The 21,037-nt window shown below is 52.1% G+C and overlaps 7 protein-coding genes across 7 annotated transcripts; 4 read left to right on the top strand and 3 right to left on the bottom strand.

Moving 5' to 3' along the window:
- Positions 1–1,987: 1,987 nt before the first annotated feature.
- On the top strand, positions 1,988–3,833 carry C7974DRAFT_413046 (phosphate permease; the record flags this gene model as incomplete). The annotated part of the gene is made up of 2 exons (XM_046143695.1): positions 1,988–2,069; positions 2,128–3,833. 2 exons carry the CDS (start codon positions 1,988–1,990, stop codon positions 3,831–3,833), a joined length of 1,788 nt encoding a protein of 595 aa, XP_045996999.1.
- A 1,828-nt stretch (positions 3,834–5,661) lies between these two features.
- On the bottom strand, positions 5,662–7,199 carry C7974DRAFT_413045 (uncharacterized protein; the record flags this gene model as incomplete). Its single annotated transcript, XM_046143694.1, has 4 exons — positions 5,662–5,765; positions 5,812–6,351; positions 6,410–6,853; positions 6,908–7,199. The coding sequence occupies 4 exons, from the start codon at positions 7,197–7,199 to the stop codon at positions 5,662–5,664; spliced, it is 1,380 nt and encodes a 459-aa protein (XP_045996998.1).
- A 3,599-nt stretch (positions 7,200–10,798) lies between these two features.
- On the top strand, positions 10,799–12,535 carry C7974DRAFT_433886 (Polyol:NADP oxidoreductase; the record flags this gene model as incomplete). The annotated part of the gene is made up of 2 exons (XM_046144949.1): positions 10,799–10,984; positions 11,024–12,535. The coding sequence occupies 2 exons, from the start codon at positions 10,799–10,801 to the stop codon at positions 12,533–12,535; spliced, it is 1,698 nt and encodes a 565-aa protein (XP_045996997.1).
- Positions 12,536–13,084: 549 nt separating this feature from the next.
- Positions 13,085–14,074, bottom strand: C7974DRAFT_183332 (uncharacterized protein). The gene has a single exon (XM_046136409.1). It carries the CDS (start codon positions 13,889–13,891, stop codon positions 13,247–13,249), a length of 645 nt encoding a protein of 214 aa, XP_045996996.1. The 5' UTR covers positions 13,892–14,074; the 3' UTR covers positions 13,085–13,246.
- Positions 13,658–15,026, top strand: C7974DRAFT_183342 (uncharacterized protein). Its single transcript, XM_046136410.1, has 2 exons — positions 13,658–13,941; positions 13,989–15,026. Exons 1-2 carry the CDS (start codon positions 13,894–13,896, stop codon positions 14,946–14,948), a joined length of 1,008 nt encoding a protein of 335 aa, XP_045996995.1. The 5' UTR covers positions 13,658–13,893; the 3' UTR covers positions 14,949–15,026.
- C7974DRAFT_183330 (galactose oxidase-like protein precursor) lies at positions 15,026–17,528 on the bottom strand. Its single transcript, XM_046136408.1, has 3 exons — positions 16,915–17,528; positions 16,452–16,864; positions 15,026–16,400 (listed from the first exon to the last, which is right to left on the bottom strand). The coding sequence occupies exons 1-3, from the start codon at positions 17,293–17,295 to the stop codon at positions 15,104–15,106; spliced, it is 2,091 nt and encodes a 696-aa protein (XP_045996994.1). The 5' UTR covers positions 17,296–17,528; the 3' UTR covers positions 15,026–15,103.
- Positions 17,529–20,050: 2,522 nt separating this feature from the next.
- C7974DRAFT_311772 (family 3 polysaccharide lyase) lies at positions 20,051–20,842 on the top strand (the record flags this gene model as incomplete). Its single annotated transcript, XM_046138320.1, has 2 exons — positions 20,051–20,447; positions 20,496–20,842. The coding sequence occupies 2 exons, from the start codon at positions 20,051–20,053 to the stop codon at positions 20,840–20,842; spliced, it is 744 nt and encodes a 247-aa protein (XP_045996993.1).
- Positions 20,843–21,037: the final 195 nt, after the last annotated feature.

Here is a 21,037-nt window from a genome sequence, read left to right as displayed (position 1 = left end):
AACCGATCCTTGGGCGGCCTGTAGGAAGTGGTCAGCTTATCGTTGCGCGATGTAAACCACCAGTCAGCCTGGTGCAGCTTGTTCATGCTGTGTGACGGTAAGTCGACGCTGTCTGGTGACTCTCGCAGACAAGGCGCCCTCCAATACAGTGGCACTTTGAGCAAAACGATCCTTCGAGATATGACCTGTCCAGTACAGAAAACGGGATGACAGAGACACAATGCTCTGCAACTCGATGCGTGAAGACTGCTGCCGTTCCATCAGAGACTTCGGGTGCGCAGTCAGGGGTATTGCGCTCCCAGCATTCCACTATTGTCGCCGCACGTGTGGCTTTTTGCTCGTTGCAGGTTGAGATGCGCAGCATCTGGCCCTGAGCGATGCCCTCTATTACGTCCGAGCCCACTGTTCCAATCGAGTCCGGAAATTGACACCAGCTTCGGCAACCTTGCATGGCCCATCACGCGCTTCGTTTGCGTAGATGAGGGCTTTTCGTCTGGACTATGATGCGCCAAGTCAGGCCATCGCCCAAATTGGGCCCCATGGCGTGAATATTGCGAGTATGCTCACGCCTTCTTCGAGAGAGTTTGCAGTCTGTGGCGAACATGTTCGTCACGACATGGCAGAGACAGATCAAAAGTCTTTGTGCTAGCTGCGATGCTTTGGTAGTAATGTACAGCTGCTAGTGTTGGGTCTGCCTGGCCGCGGCTGGACGGGACTGGATGAAAACATTGCTTCAGGCTTCTATCAAGTCGCTCCCGTCGCTTGGTCTCCCCGCATGTACGGCGGCCATGCCCAGCATAGCAATCAATTGCGCATGGTACTGAGACGGGTGCTTTGTACGTGCTGCACGCAACCTCGAAAAGGAAAGCGTCGATACTCCTCCCTGACAAACCCAGCTCCTTGGGACACTCGGTCGACGCATCCTCGACCGATACCTACAGGGCGTTCCATGACGCCAGGGTCCATGGCCAGGAAAGTCTAGTTCAGAATTGTTTGTACCAGATCCGTATGCTGAATTTGCGACAGAGACCAGGTGGTCGGATACGCGACTGCTGTTGGTTGATCTGACACCTCGGCTGCAGTTTCTAGTCGGCGCGTGGAATTGGAGGGTGGAATGCAAATTCGGCGTCGGCGAGTCCCGTTGCATTCAAACACCCGCTTCGCATTGAATTTCGTACTGATGGCACCCTTCCCATTCGCCTCTTCCAATAGTGCGGGTGCTGTCCGCAGCGGCGCAGCCATTGCCTGTCGATCCGAGGGCCATCGAGGGCCATGCTGTGTCGCTTCCGGAAGGTAAAACCCAGCAAGCGGACTGCCAATACGCGTCGAGCAGCAGGTCGCAAAACCGGGGCGCGGTCAGCCATGGAAGCTGCGCAGCATTGGGGAACTGATGGGTTGAAGTATGAACGTGGCCCACGTGGGGTCGCTGATTGGTTCTCCGCATCAACAATTGCCAAGTTCACTAGCGCATCCCAAACGCCTCCAGGCTGGGCGCCGAGGCTCAGCGTCGGTCCATCTTCCTGATTGTGAGCTCGAGACACTCCACAGAACTTCAAGATTCCACTCCGAAGCTTGAGTGTTGGACACTAGTGCAGGTAGAGTAGTATACATCTATGCCAAGTCTCAGCCATCCCGAGCGGACGCCCCGGCCAATGAAAGTCAACCATGTAACAACGTGTGCGCTTTCCACCCTCGAAATCAACGCTGTGACTGGCTGAACGCCTGCAAACAGATAGACACGGCGGATTTCATGCTGATGGCCGCCCCATGTGCGCCTCTAGCCCGTGTTACCAGGGCCGGATCACTAGGATTTTACAGCAGGCGGTACCACGAGCAGTGCCGACACGAGCAGCCTAAGCCGCAGCAGACACTTTGCATACATATATAGGGTCTCACAGAATCCCCTGGTTCCCTTCTCCAGCCAGCAGTTTTCACTACAGCTCAGTACAACCATACACACCTGCGTGCCTGCAGACGAGCCAACACAATGCCGCGCCTCACACAGTACAACTATGTCTTCGCCATTGGCACATTCTTTGCCATGCTCGATGCCTACAACAACGGTGCTAGTATGTTGCCTCACTGTCACCTTACCATCATGCGAATAGTCACTAACTGTTGCCTTAGACGATGTTGCCAACGCTTGGGCTACCTCCGTCTCCTCCCGCTCCGTCACCTATCGCCAGGCTATGGTCTTAGGTACCATCTTCGAGATGGTCGGTGCCATCACTGTCGGTGCTCGTACCGCCGATACCATCAAGAACGGAATCATTCCCGGTAGCGCTTTCCGTGGCGACGCTGGTGTTCAGATGCTTGCCTTCACTTGCGCTCTGGCCGGTGCCTCCATCTGGGTCATGTGGTGCACCAGGCACTCTGCTCACGTCTCCTCGTCATACTCGCTCATTTCCTCGGTCGCTGGTGTTGGTGTCGCCGTCGCTGGTGCTAGCAAGGTCCAGTGGGGATGGAACAAGGGCAAGGGTCTTGGTGCCATCTTCGCTGGTCTGGGTATGGCTCCTGCTGCCTCTGCCTGCTTCGGTGCCATTATCTTCATGCTCATCAAGTTGACCGTCCACCTCCGCAAGAACCCCGTTCCCGTTGCCATCTGGACCGCCCCCTTCTTCTTCCTGATCGCTGGTACCATCTGCACTCTTTCCATCGTCTACAAGGGATCTCCCAACCTCGGTCTTAACAAGAAGCCTGCGTGGTATGTCGCTACCGTCACCGTCTCCTGCGGTGTTGGCCTTGCGCTGTTGTCCTTCCTCTTCTTCGTCCCTTACCTTCACGCCAAGGTCGTCAAGCGCGATCACACTGTTCGCTGGTACCACATGTTCCAAGGCCCTCTCCTCTTCCGCCGCCCATCTCCCGAGGGTGCTGAGGCTGCTATCGTGCCCGACTACGCTGTTGTCCAGCACGAGGATGAGGAGGTCAAGCCTGAGCTCAAGAAGTCCGACAGCTCTGACGATGATATCACTCCTGCCGACCACGAGAAGGGTGTCGTTGTTTCCGAGGAGCGCCAGCTCAGCTATAAGGAGCTTATGCAGCAGGGTGAGGATCGCTTCCACGGCAAGCTCAGGGCAAAGAAGGGTCCTCTCGGCTGGGCCATGCGTTACCTTCACGAGAACAAGATCCAGACCGGTGAAATCTACGAGAAGAAGAACATGGTCATCACTCTCAAGCGTATCCCCGCCATGATCGTTGTCGGTGCTCTCTACGGTGTCAACTACGACATCCACGCTGCCCAGACTGGTATTCACGGCACTCCTGAGGGCCGCCGCATGGAGCGCGTCTACTCCCACGCCCCTAAGTACTCCAACGAGGTCGAGCACACCTACTCATTCGTCCAAGTTCTCACCGCCTGCACTGCTTCTTTCGCTCACGGTGCCAACGATATTGGTAACGCTGTCGGTCCCTGGGCTGTCATCTACTCCGCCTGGAACACCGGTAACGCCGCTCAGTCGAAGGCTCCCGTCCCCATTTGGCAGCTTGCTGTTCTCTCCGCCACTCTTTCTCTCGGTCTGGTCACCTACGGATACAACATCATGAAGGTCATGGGTAACAAGATCACCTACCACTCGCCTTCGCGTGGTTGCTCGATGGAGATGGGTGCTGCTCTCACTGTCCTCATCTTCTCCCAGTACTCCCTTCCCGTCTCGACATCTATGTGCATCACTGGTGCTACCGTTGGTGTCGGTCTCTGCAACGGTACCATCAAGGCTGTCAACTGGCAGCGTGTTGGTCTCCTTGTCTTCTCGTGGATCATGACCATCCCCATTGCCGGTACCATTGGTGGTCTTGCCATGGGTATCGTCCTTAACGCTCCCCACTTTGGTTAAGCGTTGAATTGTTGTGCGAACCAAAATTGTCTCCTGGTTTACGAATACCCTCTTTCTTTAGCGACTGTCGATCGTTTTGCGGCATGGAATAGACTTCTTCACTGTAATGATACAGTATGGCTCGTAGTAAATAATGGTTCAATACGCCAAAATACATGCCATTCTCTGAACTTCGTTCTTCTCCGCCAATGTCCCTTCTCCCTTACGTGCTCAACCCCATTCCATGATGTAATTAGAAGAACAGCGCCATTCTGAAGCTACGTGGGCTTGTTCGAAACTCTGCCTACAGTACACTGCCAGGCAAGTGGCACGGACTCGGCGGTCCATGGCATGTGTTGATTGGCGGCAAAATACTGACACTGCGATCGTGTGATATACTCACGTGATACCTATTGATTCGTTTTTCATGCCCGACATGATCAACAAGCCCAACATGTTCTAGATCTGGTTAAGCACAAACCTATCGTAGGCTCTGAAGTTCCGTAGAAGCGGAAGATCGCATGACCACGTTTCGGAATATGTGCCAAATCCAATTCCCCACAACATATCGCTGATCGGATGTTTGCAAACCATCAGTCAGTGACTATTCTTCAGTCTTCGCTACAACCGTGGCACTTACGATACGAGTCACACGCACCGAACAACGCCGATCAGATCTCCGATCTCGTTAGAATACAGTTTCCGATACACTACATATACAACAGCATCATAAATCCCTCACTCAAACGTTATGAGAACGTCTCTCAGTCCACCACCGTCACATTCTCTTGGCATTCGTAGATCTCTCACTCATTAGCATATGTATGATCTTCAGCCCTACTCCCGTCCCGCCTCAGTTCCCGTGCAGGATGTACGTAAATCAGATCCTCAACCCGGCACCCAGGTGCGAAGCGTTGGTAAATTATCCTTGGGTGCAGAAGAACGATGCTTGTTGATCCACTACACAATATAGGTAGCAAGAAACGGGATGTGCTACATGGTGTGATTCTGGGGTGGTGGTAAATGAGAAGAACGAGTGAGAGGGCGGATGATAGGGCACGTGGGCTTGGCGGGTCGGGGTGGAAAGGGACGAATTTAGCGTGTAAAGAGGTGTAGCGACAGAGAGGCTTAGCGTGAAAGGATTGATATTGTGGCGGATCATTTTCATTTCCGAGATGCATGCCGAAGTGCTGCTTCTTCTGCTGAAAGCTAGGTAATAGGAACGAAGTCGTATGCGAATATATACGTTACTTATTACCTTTCCGCCTATTTTCCTCGTCTAAAATTTCCCAAAAAACTTCAAGGGAGTGACCGTTTGATAGATTGATTTTGACAGGGCTGTCCAGTTGCATTCAAGTGGCCACTCGTTTAGAGAGCCGAAAAGCTCTTCGTTGTCAACTTTTGGAAGACTGACAGTATCCGCTTCATGTGTGACTAGAGATTCTTCTTCACAAAGGCAATTAGAAGCGTTCAGTGGTGCAATTCAGAGGAATCATCGGAGCTCGTGGCCAGTAGAATCTATTGGGGATGAAGATTATTGGTTTCGAGATTGCTGAAGACAGCTCGACTCGTCAATGAGACATTTTGGTGCCAACCACCTAGGTAACACCGATTTCGGGAGGTGCATGGTGAATTGAAGAAACACTCTATGTGCTCAAAACGACGTCGTGTACTCAAAAAACTGAGATAAAGACGACACAAACGCCAGGAAACAGACACCAGACACCGATGAGCGCACAGGCTTGTTCGGTGCAAGTTCTGAACTTTCGCCGGAACTATCAAGACTTCCACTTCCTATCACACAGTAATAAACAGTGAGAAAGGATGTCTCCTGCTTTTCATTCTTGGTTTACCGGGAGGCTGGAAATCCACCGTACCAAGACTCTTCAGAGATAACATGGCACTCCGAATCTTGATTACCGCTCAGGCCCCAGCTATACTCGCGCGGATGAACTGTGGTAGTTAGCTACTTTCGCGACCATATATTCAAGTCACTTACAGCTGGTATCGACATCAGGTGGTGGCTCCTGACGCGCTAAGCCAAAGGGACAAGCGAAGGGAGAGAACCTGCCGACTGGAGGAGCCATGGGAGGGCCATTGATGATTTGACCAGGACCCTCAATACCAGAAGGCATAGGCAGCAAAGTGCGTTGCTGACGCATATAGCGGTTGAACAGTTCATCCCGCGACAGACCCCACTTGAATTCAGCGCTATTCAGATAGCCCACGTCTCCGGTTTCGCAGACATCTCCAAACTCCTGCTGAATTCGGACATGTGTCTTAGATGACATTTGTTGTGGTATACCGCACCCCGTTGCATGTTGACCAAGCAGTGACTGAAATTCGGTATCGTTATCAGTGCAGCTTGGCTGGTTCAAACCTATGGGCATATATGTCGCTGTTTGCTGGGAGCTGTCAGGCAAGCTCGCATTTATCGTAGAGGTGGAGCGTGGAACCGTGGCAGCTACAGTGGCAACGCGAGGAGGAGAAAACGTGACCATGCTCTCGTGAGCTGAAGGCAGAAAACCAAGCTCATCGACTTGAAATTTGTTAGCGTCATCCAAAGAAAGCCATTGTTTTGACTCCAGTTGGCTTACCGTTCTGGATAATCTTGGGTACCTCTAAAGTGACCTTTCGACCCTGCATCAGCGTGTTTCGTAGGTGATGAAGGGAATCATCACGCTCGCGGACTGATGCGAACATCACAAACGCTGTAGGATTGGGTATCTTGGTCTTCGGGTCAATGAGACGCTTCACATCTACAATCCTACACGCGCCGAAGAACAGGCGAAACGATGCCTGGTTGACTTCCGGACCCTGACCGACGTTGTTCATGAACAAAATACGGTTCTGCAAACCTCGGTGCTGCGAACGCTTCCGAGTGAAGACAGTGGTACGGCTCGCAAGGAGAGAAGTCGTAGCCACGCGCAGATGGGGGAAGGCTTCAATATCACTGATAGCTGGAACATGTTCAGTTTTATCAGAAGCCCCATCATCTTCGCTTTCGACAGCACACAGAAGCTTGTTGCCCGCTGGCGAGACTGTCAAATTATTAGTTAATATTCTAGAACTGCACGTGGCATATAGCTACTGACCACGAAAGCCGCTCTGAGCAGGAAGAATCTTGACCGTACGGTTGAGAATTTGGCGACCGGATAGTGCCTGTGCATCGATACGCTCCTGCTCGGTCCCAAGAAGTACATAGCCAACAGTGTTCTTGTTGGTTTTTAAGTTCACTCCGCGAACGAGGTCGATGACGCTGAAGCTGTCGCCGAAGAAATTTCGAACGTGTTCGCTGTTTGCATCATAATGGAGGTTGACTATGCGGATCACGCGGTCTTCAGGGCGTCCGGTGTCGCCGATCGCGAGCTGAGTACCGCGAATCATGATGTGTAGTTGAGTGGGAGAGAGTAATTGTGGGTTGGCCTGAGTTGATGTTGATATATGGAGCGAGGTCTGCGGGTGTGGCCAACTAAGGCAAGAGCAAACGGATCGGGAATACTTCACTCGTAAAATGGTATGGAACAGTGAAGTGAATGGATCGTAGGGAGAACATCAAGAGGACCCACGCATTATCAAAGAGTTTCTGGTGAAAGCGATGTCTCTTTCGCATTAAAATAAATTGTTCCCCATGTAGTGCGCAGGCATGTTGTCGCTTCTACGCTCGTAGCATACCTACTGACCATTTTGCCAACTTAGTAATGGAGAGATCAAGATTTGCGATCATGTCATTTTTCTGATATACTTCATGTGGTTTCTTTCATTCCAATCCTTTATTTGCAGAGTTGGTCAATCATCGAACACGAAAATTTTTGAGAAAGAGCGATCGTTATCGCGACCTGAGCATTGTACACCAATCAGCTTGACCCAGTATACAAACAATATCTCCTCTGTTACAACACAGGAGGGATGCATAGGTGTTGAAGGTACGATAGCATCATGCTGGAGGAGAGGCTGCATAGCCTTTCTTTAGTGTAAATTTGAGTAGAACCCTCACAACATACCCTATCTGTAGATTTAGAGGAAGAAACAGTCTCTAGTGAGTTGAACACTTGAACCGGGTCAAGCTGCCAGGTCACACGGGGTGGCCGCTATTGTGAAAAGCTCATGTCTGGCAGAAGACGCCAGTGGTCTGGTAGAAGCGCCTAGGGTTTGAGGAGGTGTGTCGTGAACACTCAGGAGTAACTCATACTCCTAGAATGTATTAGGGGCGATAGATTCCCAGAGGCAAGGACAGATTCCGAGGTGGATGTTGGCAATTGGGGCAGCTCCTGCCGACCGACACGCATGGTGACTAGCGCATGCGCTTGGGCCAGCTACGCCGCCGATCACTGCCAGATCTGACAGAGGGGAACCGCGACGCGTTTTGCATAACTCCATCACTCCGTTGACGTCTGTATCTAGAAGTCGCTGACAATGGATGTCTGTTGCAACCAAAATAGCTGCTCTGGCAGTATCAACATCCAATGCACGCATCGCATTCGCGTGCAGCGCTCGCCAATATTTGTTGGTCTTGCATCTTCACCTTTTCATCATGGCTTCGAAACTGACAACACCACAGGCGACATCTCATTCGAAAGATCTCATATGCATGTCTCAGTTCGATCGTCCACAGGCATGAATTATACCCAAATATCTCAGACGCCGCAGATGCCTTCTGTGTTCATTTCTCAGCCTTATCCATCTCTCCTGACCTTGTCGAGAAGTCCCTCGATATATCAGTTCGACGATACAAGCACCAGTACCTTCGGACAGTCGATTCTTCGCACGCTCTCGATTCGGCCAACTTCCAAACCCAGACACTAGAGGTTGCTGGACTTCCTAGTAATATTTGAAGCTCTACCGACCACCGTCTTGCCCACGTCAATGGCTCGCGATACACGAAGAATCGCCACCACAGAGGACCCACCCTGCTTGCACCAGCGAGATGCTCGGGCGGGTACGGTCCGCTGTATTGTCCGGGGGAAGTCTCTGCAAGGGTGGAAGATCTCATCTCCACTGTCCGTGTGTTGCCACCTGTTCTGGACCCGTCTGCTTCACTTCCCTATGCTGGACATCATGGCATTTGAACATTAGCATGATAAGATCAACCCTTGTTGAATCTGCGAGACTATCGGCTAGTCAGACAACAGATCTTCTGGCTTGCTGATGTAAGACTTGTAGGAAGTAAGATGTGCAGAGCCGGAGAACGAATGCGACTGATGGGAATCCCGCGAGTTTGCACTTCTAACTGCAAAACTTAACGGCCCGTTCAAACGATGAGTCTGTCATGCAAGGCGCATACACATATCTAACGCTTGTGGCGACTCAGATTCTGGAGTATGAGACGAATCTCGAGAGCAAGGGCTGAACGTGGATAAGCTAGACTTCCAAGCAAGGCTCGGCCAAACGAACATACTCGCCTCACACGATGCCTAGTGTCAGAGTGCAACGGCACGGCTCGTTGTTAGACGACCCGCGACGGAGAAGGCATTCACGGCCAAAGCCCGAGGCTGGCAAAAGCGACAATCCCAGGGATCTGGGTCTACGGCAAGTGGGACTTGACTTGCGGCAAAATCTGCAACGGCGGAGAAGCTGGTCAGCCGACGATGGGCCCCACAGTGGCAGACCTCGTTCCGCTTGTGGTGCAGCAACGTTCGCCACTAGGTAAGGCATCCCGGTGCCCAGGTCGATCAATGCGTTCTAGATGTGCGAGCAACACCACGAGCTCGGTGGACATGTCTGCGTGGGTAAATGATACGGAGACGTGTCAACTATGCTCACCGCGTGGGATTCAATATGAGGCGGCCAATACCCCCACAAGCGATGGACACACATGGTCCAATGCAGTCTCCGGCTCGGCGCACGTTGAGTCGTGTTGTTGTGTTTGTGCACCCGCCTGACCTCGATGTACCACTTCCCTTGGTCAAGTCCGAGCGTGAGTTAAGTCCGAGCGTGGGTTCGACAGCAAGGGATCCAGGAGACACCATGGCCTATCTGTTCAAAGAATGGCGCCACAAGTGACTCAATAAATCGAGTTGATACTATTCGAAAACTTTGTTACGATTCTGCCAAACCTACAGACACCGCTTCTTAGTGTGATGTCCTTCAAGGTACTCCGTCTGCGACATACATCCGTGCTCTTTCGCCATACCCCCGAAAACTCTTATCATGGATCCAGCCCCCACGGCTCCGCTCCCGGCTGCAGGCAAGTGGGCAAGATTAACCATGCATGGAAGCGATGTTCCTGAGTGGAGCTAACCGCCACGCGCCAGGAGCCTCAACCTAGCTCGGCGAGTCTGGCCGGTCGCGCCTCCGAGCTGCCAGAAGCTTGCCACCCAATTGAAGCCCCACGATAAGCCGCTAGTGGATTCTTTCAAGGCTGAAAAGTTTTTCGAACCTTCCTTGCAGAGGGATGGATCTGAGGCGGCGGATGCGCCTTCCAGTTCCCCATCGAAACTGCATGCACGGTACCGGCTTCCCTGATGTGGCGGCGCTGTGATGCCTGCGCTATCGATGTTTTACGACTCTGACCGCGCAAAGACCCTCGGCCCCTTTCCTGAGCGGGCAGTGCTCGGAGGTGGGCGTCGTCAGCCCTGAGAAAAAGAAGTAGCTGAAAAGTAGATTGGTAATGGATTCTCCATCCACGTGGGCGGAGTTGTGTCGGAATGGCAACGTTGTGCGTTCACAACTGGCACTTTGTCCAAATTTAGCAGATCTGAACCAAGGAAGATGGTCACCTGGACTCCCCCTATAGCTAAATTTCCGAATTTGTTGACCGCCAGTCTGGTCGCCATTACCGTGCACCTTCTGTGTCGGGGAAGAGTGTCAACACGAAAGTAAAGCCACCCGCGTTCCAGGTCTTCTCCACACGTTCCATCAAAAATACATCACGCCTGAGGATTCATCCACGACCGTGCGTCAGACCCACTACGGCCCCTCTGAAAAAGACAAAAAGCTGTTCAGTCCCATCCACTTTGAAGCGGTCAACGTACAATCTTTTCACAATGGCTTCTCTCAACCTTGCAAAGCAGGCGAAGTTCGCCGTGTCGCTGGCACAGAAGCAGTCTACTTCAACCCTCCGATCCTCCCTCCGTCCTTTCCCTCGAGCAATCGCAACAAGGTCGCACTCCACAACCACAACTTCCTCCAAAGTTTCTGCCGCACAGAACACACAGCAAAAGCAACAGATTGTTGCCACACCACTCCCCCAATCTCGCCAATATTCACAGGCAGCCGCTGCTATGCCTCACGCTACCGAGCCCCAGTCGCTGAAGCTCAACAGCGCCAACTTGTCTGAGTTGGAGCACTGCACAGTCCCCACCTATGACCGAGCCAACATCAAGCACGGCATCGTCCACGTCGGTGTTGGTGGATTCCACCGCGCCCATTTGGCCGTCTACGTCGACAGCCTCCTTGAGCAGCTTAAGCTCAAGGACTGGGCTATCTGTGGTGTTGGTCTGCAGCCTTTCGACGCCGAGATGAGAAACGCTCTCGTCCCCCAGGACAACCTTTACACAGTCATCGAGCGTTCGGCACCTGGATCCAAGGCCCGCGTCATCGGCAGTATCACAGATTACCTGTTTGCTCCCGATAATGCTGAGGCTGTCATCGCCAAGATGGCCCACCCCGACACCCACATCGTCTCCATGACTATCACAGAAAGTGGTTACTTCTACAACGAGAACACCCACCAGCTTGTAACAGACCACCCTGACATCGCCGCCGATCTTGCTGGCGCCTCTCCTCCCCGCACATTCTTCGGTTTCGTCTATGCTGCGCTGGCGCGGCGCTACGAAGCCGGCTTGAAGCCCTTCACCGTGCTGTCTTGCGACAACATGCAGAAGAACGGTCACATCACCCGCGACATGCTGCTTGCATTCGCTAAGCACCGTGACCCTGATGTCGCCGCATGGCTTGCTCAGAACGGTGCATTCCCCAACTCCATGGTCGACCGCATCACTCCAAGGACTGCTGAGGAGGATGTTGTCAACCTCCGCGAGGAGTTTGGCGTCGAGGATGCATGGCCCGTTGTTACCGAACCTTTCAGCCAATGGGTTGTTGAGGACAAGTTCTGCGACGGCCGCCCCGCCTTCGAGAAGGTTGGCGTCCAAGTCGTCAAGGATGTGAAGAACGTTGAGGAGTTCGAGCTGATGAAGCTTCGTCTGCTCAATGCCTCCCACTCTGCCATGGGTTACGCAGGATACCTCGGTGGCTTCCAGTACATTCACGAGACCATCGGCCACCCCATCTTCGGCAAGTACATCAGGAACATGATGAACGAGGAAGTCAAGCCCCTGCTTCCTAAGATCCCCGGCGTTGACGTCGATGAGTACATCCAGACTCTCATCGGCCGTTTCTCCAACCCTACACTCAAGGATGAGATTACTCGTATCTGCCTTGGTGGTTCCGGCAAGCTGCCCCAGTTCATCATGCCTTCCATCGCCGAGCAGATTGTCGCTGGCGGACCCCTCCGCCGCCTTACCCTCGCCACTGCTGCCTGGTTCCGCTATCTCCGCGGTATCGATGAGCAAGGACGCGACTTCCAGCTGTCCTTCGACCCCAGGAACGATGAGCTGCAGCGCATTGCCCGCGATGAGGGCAACCCAATGAAGCTTCTCAGCATCGGAGACCTCTTCGGTGATGACCTCCGTGGTGATGAGCGCTTCGTCAAGGAGCTGACCGAGGCCTACAACAGCCTCGAGCGAGATGGTGCCATGAAGACTCTTGAGAAGACCGCATAGACATGTGTTATTAGCGATTGAGCGATTGATGAGGTTTGGGAACCTAGATTTTCGAGATGATACCACCTAATATTCGGATACAAAGCATTAGACGGCGACAGGCGTATGGAAAAGTCATGAACAATTAGCGATAGAAAGCGCTGCACCACGCTAGATTTACAATTTCACACATTTGAACTCTTCAATCAACTCTCAATTCTCATTCATTGTGAAGTCCATATTTGAAAGCAACTAAGTCGACCAAATTTTCTCGCGGATTCGCCAGTATCATTCTCTAGACGTGTTGCAACATGTGAAGCTGGTGACGTCATTGTTATCGCTATCACCTGCTATCTCGCAAAGTCGGTGTACGCCCCACTCTGCGTCATGGCGTACCCCAACAACATGAAGATCCACATCAGTGTTCCATCAGGCTCCATCGTGCTCCAGCGGGCTGTCAAACAGAAGCCAACCCGAAACCGCTTGGCTGCGGCGTCGTGAAGCGCATCGCAAACATCGCCGCGTTGGTGCGCGGTGGAACCGGGACCGCGCCCGGTGCTGCAATTACAGGCATGGAGGCCCTTGCATAGGTCCGCCTACCTCCGTTTACGAAACCACACGACTGAGATTGCAGCATTTAGATGCGTCGCCAACAACCAGCATATCCGACCGAGATACCATTTGGTAATGCCCCCGATGATATTTAGCCGCTGTGTGCACTGTGTCAGATGCTCACCGGTCTGCCTGGGCTTGGAACCTCATGTACGGCTGCGTGCACTGCACGCCCGACTCAGCAGCTGCAGTCGCCCGGAGGCCCCGGGTTCTGATTATCAAAGGCTCGAAAATTGGGACATACTTTTGCGAGGTCTCTTTACACGCTGGGGTGCGAGCTTTCCGACCACCTAACTCGCAACTTCGGTGTTGTTGATCAAACCATACCAAGCTGTTGCCAAACACTAAGGTGGGCTGCGATGTATCGCTTCGCAACACAAACACAGTATTGCTCAAGACAGAGTACATGTTCGACTTCCTGGATAATGCACTCCTGTATGGGGTACGTGGGGATAAGAATCGGGGTAATAGTGAAACCGACTGTTGTTGACGTTGGAGTTGTGGCTGATCAATGACCGTAAACTCCGTTAGATACCTGGTAACTCCTTGGTTTGACTGAACTGTCTTCCTGTATGTATACGACGTAAGGCTAGCACCTGTTCCTTTTGGGATACCAACACTAGAATCTCGCGATGTAATGATTCCGCGTATGCAATCATCGATACGTATAAAAAGGAACCCAGCGTTCAAGTTTTGATGGGGTATAAACACAGGTTGGAGCAGTGGCAATTCTGCGAACTCGAGAAGTCTCAAAATCTCCAGCATCCATGTCTTCCCATCAAGCAAACCGTATCCACAAAGTTGCACTGGTTGGCGTACGATACATCTCCATGTTCCGAAGATATAGACACTGACGAATCAGGGCTCTGGACAAATCGGCTCGGTGATTCTACAATCGCTCCTGAACACCACCAAACATGAAGTGACTGTCCTCACCAGACCAGACAGCAATTCCAGTTTCTCTCCCTCCCCCAACTTGACTGTTGTCCAAGTCGACTATGCCTCTGCAACCGCCATAACAAAAGCTCTTCGCAGCCACGACTTCCTTATTATCACCCTCTCTGCCAGGGCGCCTCCCAACCTACATGCTCAAATCGTTCAAGCAGCTGCAGAAGCTGGCATCCAATGGATTATGCCGAACTACTGGGCCTTCGCGCTAGGCCCGCGCGGAGGGGCTCTTGCCGCAGACCCGTTGTTCAGCAGCTTCGGCAAGAGCATCGACGACGTGCGTAATGTATCTGCGCCGGAGGGCGGCGTGAAGCCGAATTTCGTCGCGCTTTGCAACGGATTCTGGTACGAGTTCAGCCTGTCAATGGGCGAGCCGTGGTTTGGTTTCGACATTAAGAATCGCAAGGTCACGCTGTACGACGAAGGGACTGTCAAGATTAATACGAGTACGTGGGACTTGTGTGGGCGTGCTGTTGCGTCGCTGCTTTCGCTGCCTGTTGCTGGGAATGAAGATGGGAAGTTGGCGCTGGATCGATTCAGGAATGATGGCGTGACTATTTCCAGCTTTTTGGTCAGCCAAAGGGATATGTTGGATAGTTTGAACCGCGTACTTGGGACTTCAGATGCTGATTGGTCTATTACGAAGCAGGCGGCTAGGGAGAGACACCTGCAAGGACTGCAGCAGCTGCAAGGAGGAGATAGATTGGGCTTTGCGAAAGCTATGTATGCACGGCTATTCTTTCCAGGTGAAGGTGGGGATTACGAGACAGGATATACATTGGATAATGAAACGTTAGGGTTGTCAAAGGAAGACTTAGATGAGGCAACGAAGAGGGCGGTGGAGATGGTCGCGAATGGGGCAGGCATTCACTGAGTGGTATCTGTCAAATGGGAAGAAAATGCGAACAGTAATATTTGATTGTGTCGACTCTGAACACATCTAAGGACATACGGTTACTGTATACATTACGAATTAGAGCTGAACTCATGCGTAACATATGAGATGGTATAATATGGGTAAAGAAATTATCAAAGAGTGACTTTGACTGTCCTCGCAACACTGGGAACGCCGGCAGGGTTGAGGACAAAGAGGTAGTAGTGTCCAGGGATCAAGATACCGCTATCGTTCGGAAGTGTAGCAGTGTACTGTGTGCCCCTACGAGTGACTGTGGTCAATGGTACACGCCTTTGGTCAGTGTTGACTGAGTGTGTTACAGTGCCGATGCGAACAAGGACAAACTTGGGGTTAGCAGTCGAGGTGGTGATCCTCAATTGAGCACCAACCTTGACACTCGTACCGCTCAAGTTTGTGATAGTAGGACGAGCCGCGGCTGAGCCATCTGTGTTGAAAAGATAAGGTGGTGAGAAAGTCTGTCCGTCGGCGTGATCCACAAGCTTGTTGCAGTTGACCGAGCTTGTGCCAATCTGGCCAATGTAGCAGAGACCGCCACCGCCACTGAAAACACGGCCGTCCGGGAGGAGAATGCTGACCGCGTGATAGTTGCGGGGAACTGCTTCGGCAGCAAGAGTCTTCCAAGACTTGGTAGCAGGGTTGAAGAGCTCGGCTTGTAGAATACCGTCGTCGTCTGTGAAGACCATGGATCGACGCTGGCCACCGGTGACCAGAACAGTGCCATCAGGAAGGACCACCGCGTTGGAAAAACCGCGAGGGTATGCCATGTCAGGAGCACGCTCGACAGTAGCAGGCTGACCGTAATCACCGATGCTGATCATGTGGGCATGGTTGTTGGCCTCCGAGTTGGTGTAATCAGGCGATCCACCGGCAGTGAGAATTTTTCCAGGCTCGTACATGACAAAGATACCGCACATGGCATTGACGGTATCACGTGTGCCAGCTGCGATCTGAGCGCCGTTTCCATTCGCGCTGTACCAGTTCATAGCCATACTTGGACCAGCCTGGAAGATGGATCCGTTCTTCCAAGAGAAGAGCCAGGCATGGTTGTCTTCTCTCCAGATACCCTCGCGATCGACGGTGAGCATGGGTCCGACTTTGGCACCAGGGAGCGCCTTCCAAGAATTGCTTTTTGGGGAGTATACCTCGCCGTCTTTTCCTTGTCGTGGGCCAGAGTATGCACCTCCAATGGTAAAGACACGATTATCACTCAAAGTCGCGGAAGTCTGATAACCACGAGCGACTAATAGGTCTGGAGCCGCGGAAAAGGTGTTGGAAGCAGGGTTGTAGAAGCTGTTCTTCTTTGCATCAGAGCCACCTTGGATAAGAATGCGGCCGTCTTCCAGAGCACTAATACCTGGACAGAACATGTCGTGCCTGGTATTGGCCACAGTACGAGCAGATACAGCGCCACTATAGAGCATGATCAGTAAGTAAATCTCCAGAGTGCTCCTTTTGACTTACGAGTTGAAGTTGTAGTCCCCGAATTGTGTTCGTCCACCTTCACCACCGAAAGCATCCGCACCCCAACTGGAAAAGAACATCAACCGACTCGATGATGGGAACTCAGGCACAACATAGGCGGCCACGGGGATGACTGGGAGTCTGACTAGATCGGACCAGGCACCAATGGTGGCAGGAGAGGCAGCAATATCTTGACGGATCACGTCAAAGCGCTTGTCGGTCGACCAGATGAGAGTGTTGGTGTTTGCATCCACCTTGATGTGGCACACAGAATCCGTAGAATCAAATACTGCTTGTACGCATGTATCGATCGTTGAGCAACGTTGAGCACAGTCGTTAGTTGATGTAACTCCTTTGATCATCTGGGCACTGCCGCCACGTAGATCGGTATCGCGGCAGATTTTGTAAGTTTTCTGTACAGCGTCAGTCAACATTGGATCTCATTAGGTGGCGCAATACATACGCCGTTGCGAGTGAATGTCGTCTCGCTGTATGGACACCTTGCAATGTTAACCTGTTCAGCCTGGATGACATCGAAACGCCCATTGGGTTGCCAGTTGAGACCAGCATTGGCCTTGAAATGGCAGTCTCTGTTTTGAGTGTCGTAGACAGCCTTGAAACAGTTCATGGCTCTATCGCAGAGCTGTGCACATGCTGTGGTAGAAGCAACATTACGTGTGATTGATTGTGAATCCCCAATGAGATCAGTGTCCGGACAAACACGGTACCTGATGCCCTGAGTTCCGGTAAACACTGTATCAGTGGCAGGGCATGCATTGAGAGCAGCCGATGTATTGAAAAGAATGAAAGTGGAAATAAGAACGAAAGTATGAGAAGATAACATCTTGAGAGAAAGAGAGGAGCGCGATGACTGCAAACCGAAGCCTCATGGCAGGCAGCCTGAGCTTATATGAAGTTTAACTCCCCATGAGATTGACGACACAGCATTCTCTGGATCGACGACTAGGTTTAGCAGCTGTTCACACGACCCATAATTCGTATCTGCGCTGCAGATGCAGTTCGCAGTGTGGCTCCGAATGCCATCGACAAGAAGCTTTCACCTGCCTGAGTGGAGAACTGGATGGGCAACCAGACGTTATCAGGCTAAAGCCTTGCTGCGATCTGCTCTATCAGGTCAAGGCCTACGGTGTACGACTTTACTAGCCTCGTGTGCACGATGGGCCTAAACCATGCTACCGTTAAGTTTCCCCGGCTTGGCCTATTGGCTACGTTTCGACTAACCGAGCTCTCTTCATTTTTACTACCGAAAAGGGGGTCCTTGGGCAAGGCTAGTGTGCCATCGTCCGCTTCACGACCCGAACAAACACGAGATGGTGAATTGTAAGGACATCCCTCCCTATAGTCCAGCGTTATTACAAGAAGTCGGAAGTTATTTCGGAAGATGCGCCAAGAGGCTTTACTGCATTCGAGAGGCGGATGTCCGACTCGAAACAATCGTCGGATCCTTCGTGTGGATAGGGACATTCACATGCAAGTATTGGAAAGAAGCAGGCGCACATATTGAGGGCGCAAAACAAGCAGTTGCAAGTACTGATCCTAGAATCGATCGGAGTTCTGACCAGGAACAAACAGTTGGACATGGTCCAGGTAGACCGAGACCAGGGTGGCGGCACTAGACGGTGCGGAAGACCCCTGTTCCGCACGTTTCGACACGAGTGCAATAACCCGGTAGCTGGATGGCGCGTTCGCAACGACTGTGCTGAGGTCCGTTTGCTCAGGTCCGATGCCAAGGTTCAGTCATATGCCTGTCGATGTATCTAGTAATGTGTCTTCTCGGTGATTTTGAGTAAGAGACTTTTCAGCGATAATCCTTCAACTGCCTGCCTAGGTCTAAGTCAGAACAGGTGTTCACACAGGGCTGAAAACTGAATGCGCTGCCAAGACATTTACATTCTTATACAGGCTTAGACAGAGGACAGCCTTCTGCGGAGCTGTATCGAATGTGTTGGCGATGCTTTGGTGGTCGCGTGGCATCCTGTCGCTGGTACTCGAGCCGCCAATGCGCATGCAATCATTGGTCTGCCGACGACTTTGGCACTCGGAGCCAAGCCACGCAAAGTTCGATATGACGCACGAGAAGCGAAGGAAACACGAGATTAGAAGGTAGATCCCCAAGGTTGACATGCAGCAAACACGAAGCGCGGAACGGTTGCTGATCGTTTTGAAGACCGACACAAGGGATCTAGGCACTCAAATCGGAGGACGTCCGCCGCCGTTGAGTGCAGGTAAGCTTGTAAGCGAGCTTCCAGTGGCAGCTTTAGGTGTTGTGATCATCTGTTGACCAAACATTCTGATGCACCTGACCCGCGTTACGAAAACCGCCGACTCTGCCTCATCATACCTAGGGCCCAGAGATAGCTGCCCGTACCTAGACGTCAGTAACATGGCTGATATTGAAACAAAGGCATCCCACGTGATATTGCGAGAACAGATACAGAGATGATGGCAAAACGAACGATGAAACCCAACGTGGGTATAGGCGTTGATAAAAGGAGAAGGAAAGACCGCGTTGGGCGGCACTAGCGGCTGTGTTTAGCTGACTAATCGTTGCTACGTCGGACAGTCACCGTCGTCTGTCTTTAACAACACTTTGTTTATTTAGGTACATACCAGCACTCATCTTCTTTAACATTTGTTGGAACACAGCACAATCAGAGTCATATTCATCACAGTGCTTCGCAGCTACTCTGGCAAGACACAAGTGAGTTGCTGAGATACGCCCCCAAGTCCAGCCACCTGCTAGCTAAGAGAAGAACCCCACATCTTGCCCAGAAAATCAGAAACGACAAGAGAGCGTTGGTAGCACAGTCTGTGTGCGCCGTTGTCTTCACCAGATGCGCTACCAACACTGGTCATGTGCCTTCCCTCAAGCACCTGCACTCTATAAACCCCGGAAAATCTTTGCGGGGTACCGTCTTGGAAGTCTAACAATCATAAATTGCCCCGACCATCCTTGAAGAGCGGGCCTGACCCTCTGCTACATCAAAATATCTTGGCATGTACTTTGCCGGCCAACCAGAGCTTCGAACATGATTGAATCATTTCCCAATCGAGCTGAGCGCATTCGAATGGCTTCTGCGGGTCATGCGATTCATCCTTCGCCACGATGTGTGGCGATCCTGCAAACGCTTGATTTGCTCCGAAAGCTTCAGCCTCACCAACAATAAACCGATCTGGGCGTAACCAAATCCAGCTTGACTTTACGGGTCGTCGCACTAAAAGCCGTGAGACTGCCATTGGAGGAACAACACAAAAGACATAAATCACTGACAGAGAGCCACTGTGATATATACGAACGTTGCGATGGTAGAACAACGCGTAGGGAGCCAGGTAACAACCGCAAAGAGACCCACGATTGGAGGAAATTAGGCTTGACGAACGATGCCCTTCGTTCCACGAATGGGGAAATGGTAATCATCATCTTCACAAAACACCAGCCAAGAGAAGAGGTAACAAGATGGTATGAACGACAGTGGGGATGAACAGTATAAGAATGACCATTGCGCCATTCCAAAGTGCGTTCTCATCATCAGCTCCAGCAACTTCCACAGCCTCTCCAGCACCAGAACAACCTCAATATGAAGGCCACGCTCGCAGCTCTTGCCATCTTCCTGGGTACCACCCTCGCGGCGCCCACCGCGACTGCTTTCCCCACACCGGCTTCCTCAACCGGCCTCCCCTCAGCAAAGATCATTCCTGCCGGCACTACCTTCGATGGCAAGATGGTTCGCTATAGTCGCTCCCCTGATACCTGCCAGGACCAGACCGAAACAGACGAAGCCGCTGCCATGTTCATTGCTGAAGATGGCGCAACAATCAAGAACGTAATCCTCTCCAAGGCACAGGCTGAGGGTATTCATTGCCGTGGGGCATGCACGCTCGAGAACGTATGGTGGGAGGATGTCTGCGAGGACGCAGCTACATTCAAGCAGCCCGCAGGCAAGACTAGCTATGTCATCGGCGGTGGAGCAAAGGGTAAGCCTACACGTTATCGTTCCCACTACGCACACTAACTCTACCCAGGCGCCGCCGACAAGATCTTCCAGTTCAACGGCCGCGGCACAGTCAGCATCAAGAACTTCTACGCTGAGGACTACGGCAAGGTCATCCGCAGCTGCGGCGACTGCACCGCCAACGGCGGACCTCGCAACATCATCATCGAGGGTGTGACTGCGCGGGATGGCGGCGTGCTCTGCGGCATCAACACCAACTACGGCGACACATGCAAGATCATCAACTCATGCCAAAGCAACAACAAGAGCTGTGATCGTTACAAGGGTGTGATCAAGGGCAACGGTAGCAGCAGCAAGATCGGTTCCGGACCCGATGGCACTTACTGCACGACCACTGGCTTCACCAAGGCCTGCTAGACGACTTTTGAATGAGGGGTCGCAACTTTGACTTGGAAGGTAAGGGGAGTCTGTGTATTTAGTCACTCTCTTGGCGGTCCGGGGGTTCTTGTATATATTCGGCGCATGACCCGCAATATTCTGGAGGAACTATTGGCTCTCTGCAGATCAACCGTTCATAAAATGCAAGAGAGGTCATTTACAATACCTATGATT

Source organism: Boeremia exigua (assembly GCF_020726555.1).
Source record: "Boeremia exigua strain MPI-SDFR-AT-0100 chromosome Unknown C7974scaffold_6, whole genome shotgun sequence".
In the NCBI taxonomy this organism is placed as follows: domain Eukaryota; kingdom Fungi; phylum Ascomycota; class Dothideomycetes; order Pleosporales; family Didymellaceae; genus Boeremia; species Boeremia exigua.
Note: the sequence above shows the minus strand (reverse complement) of the source record. Positions and strands in the feature narration are given on the sequence as shown.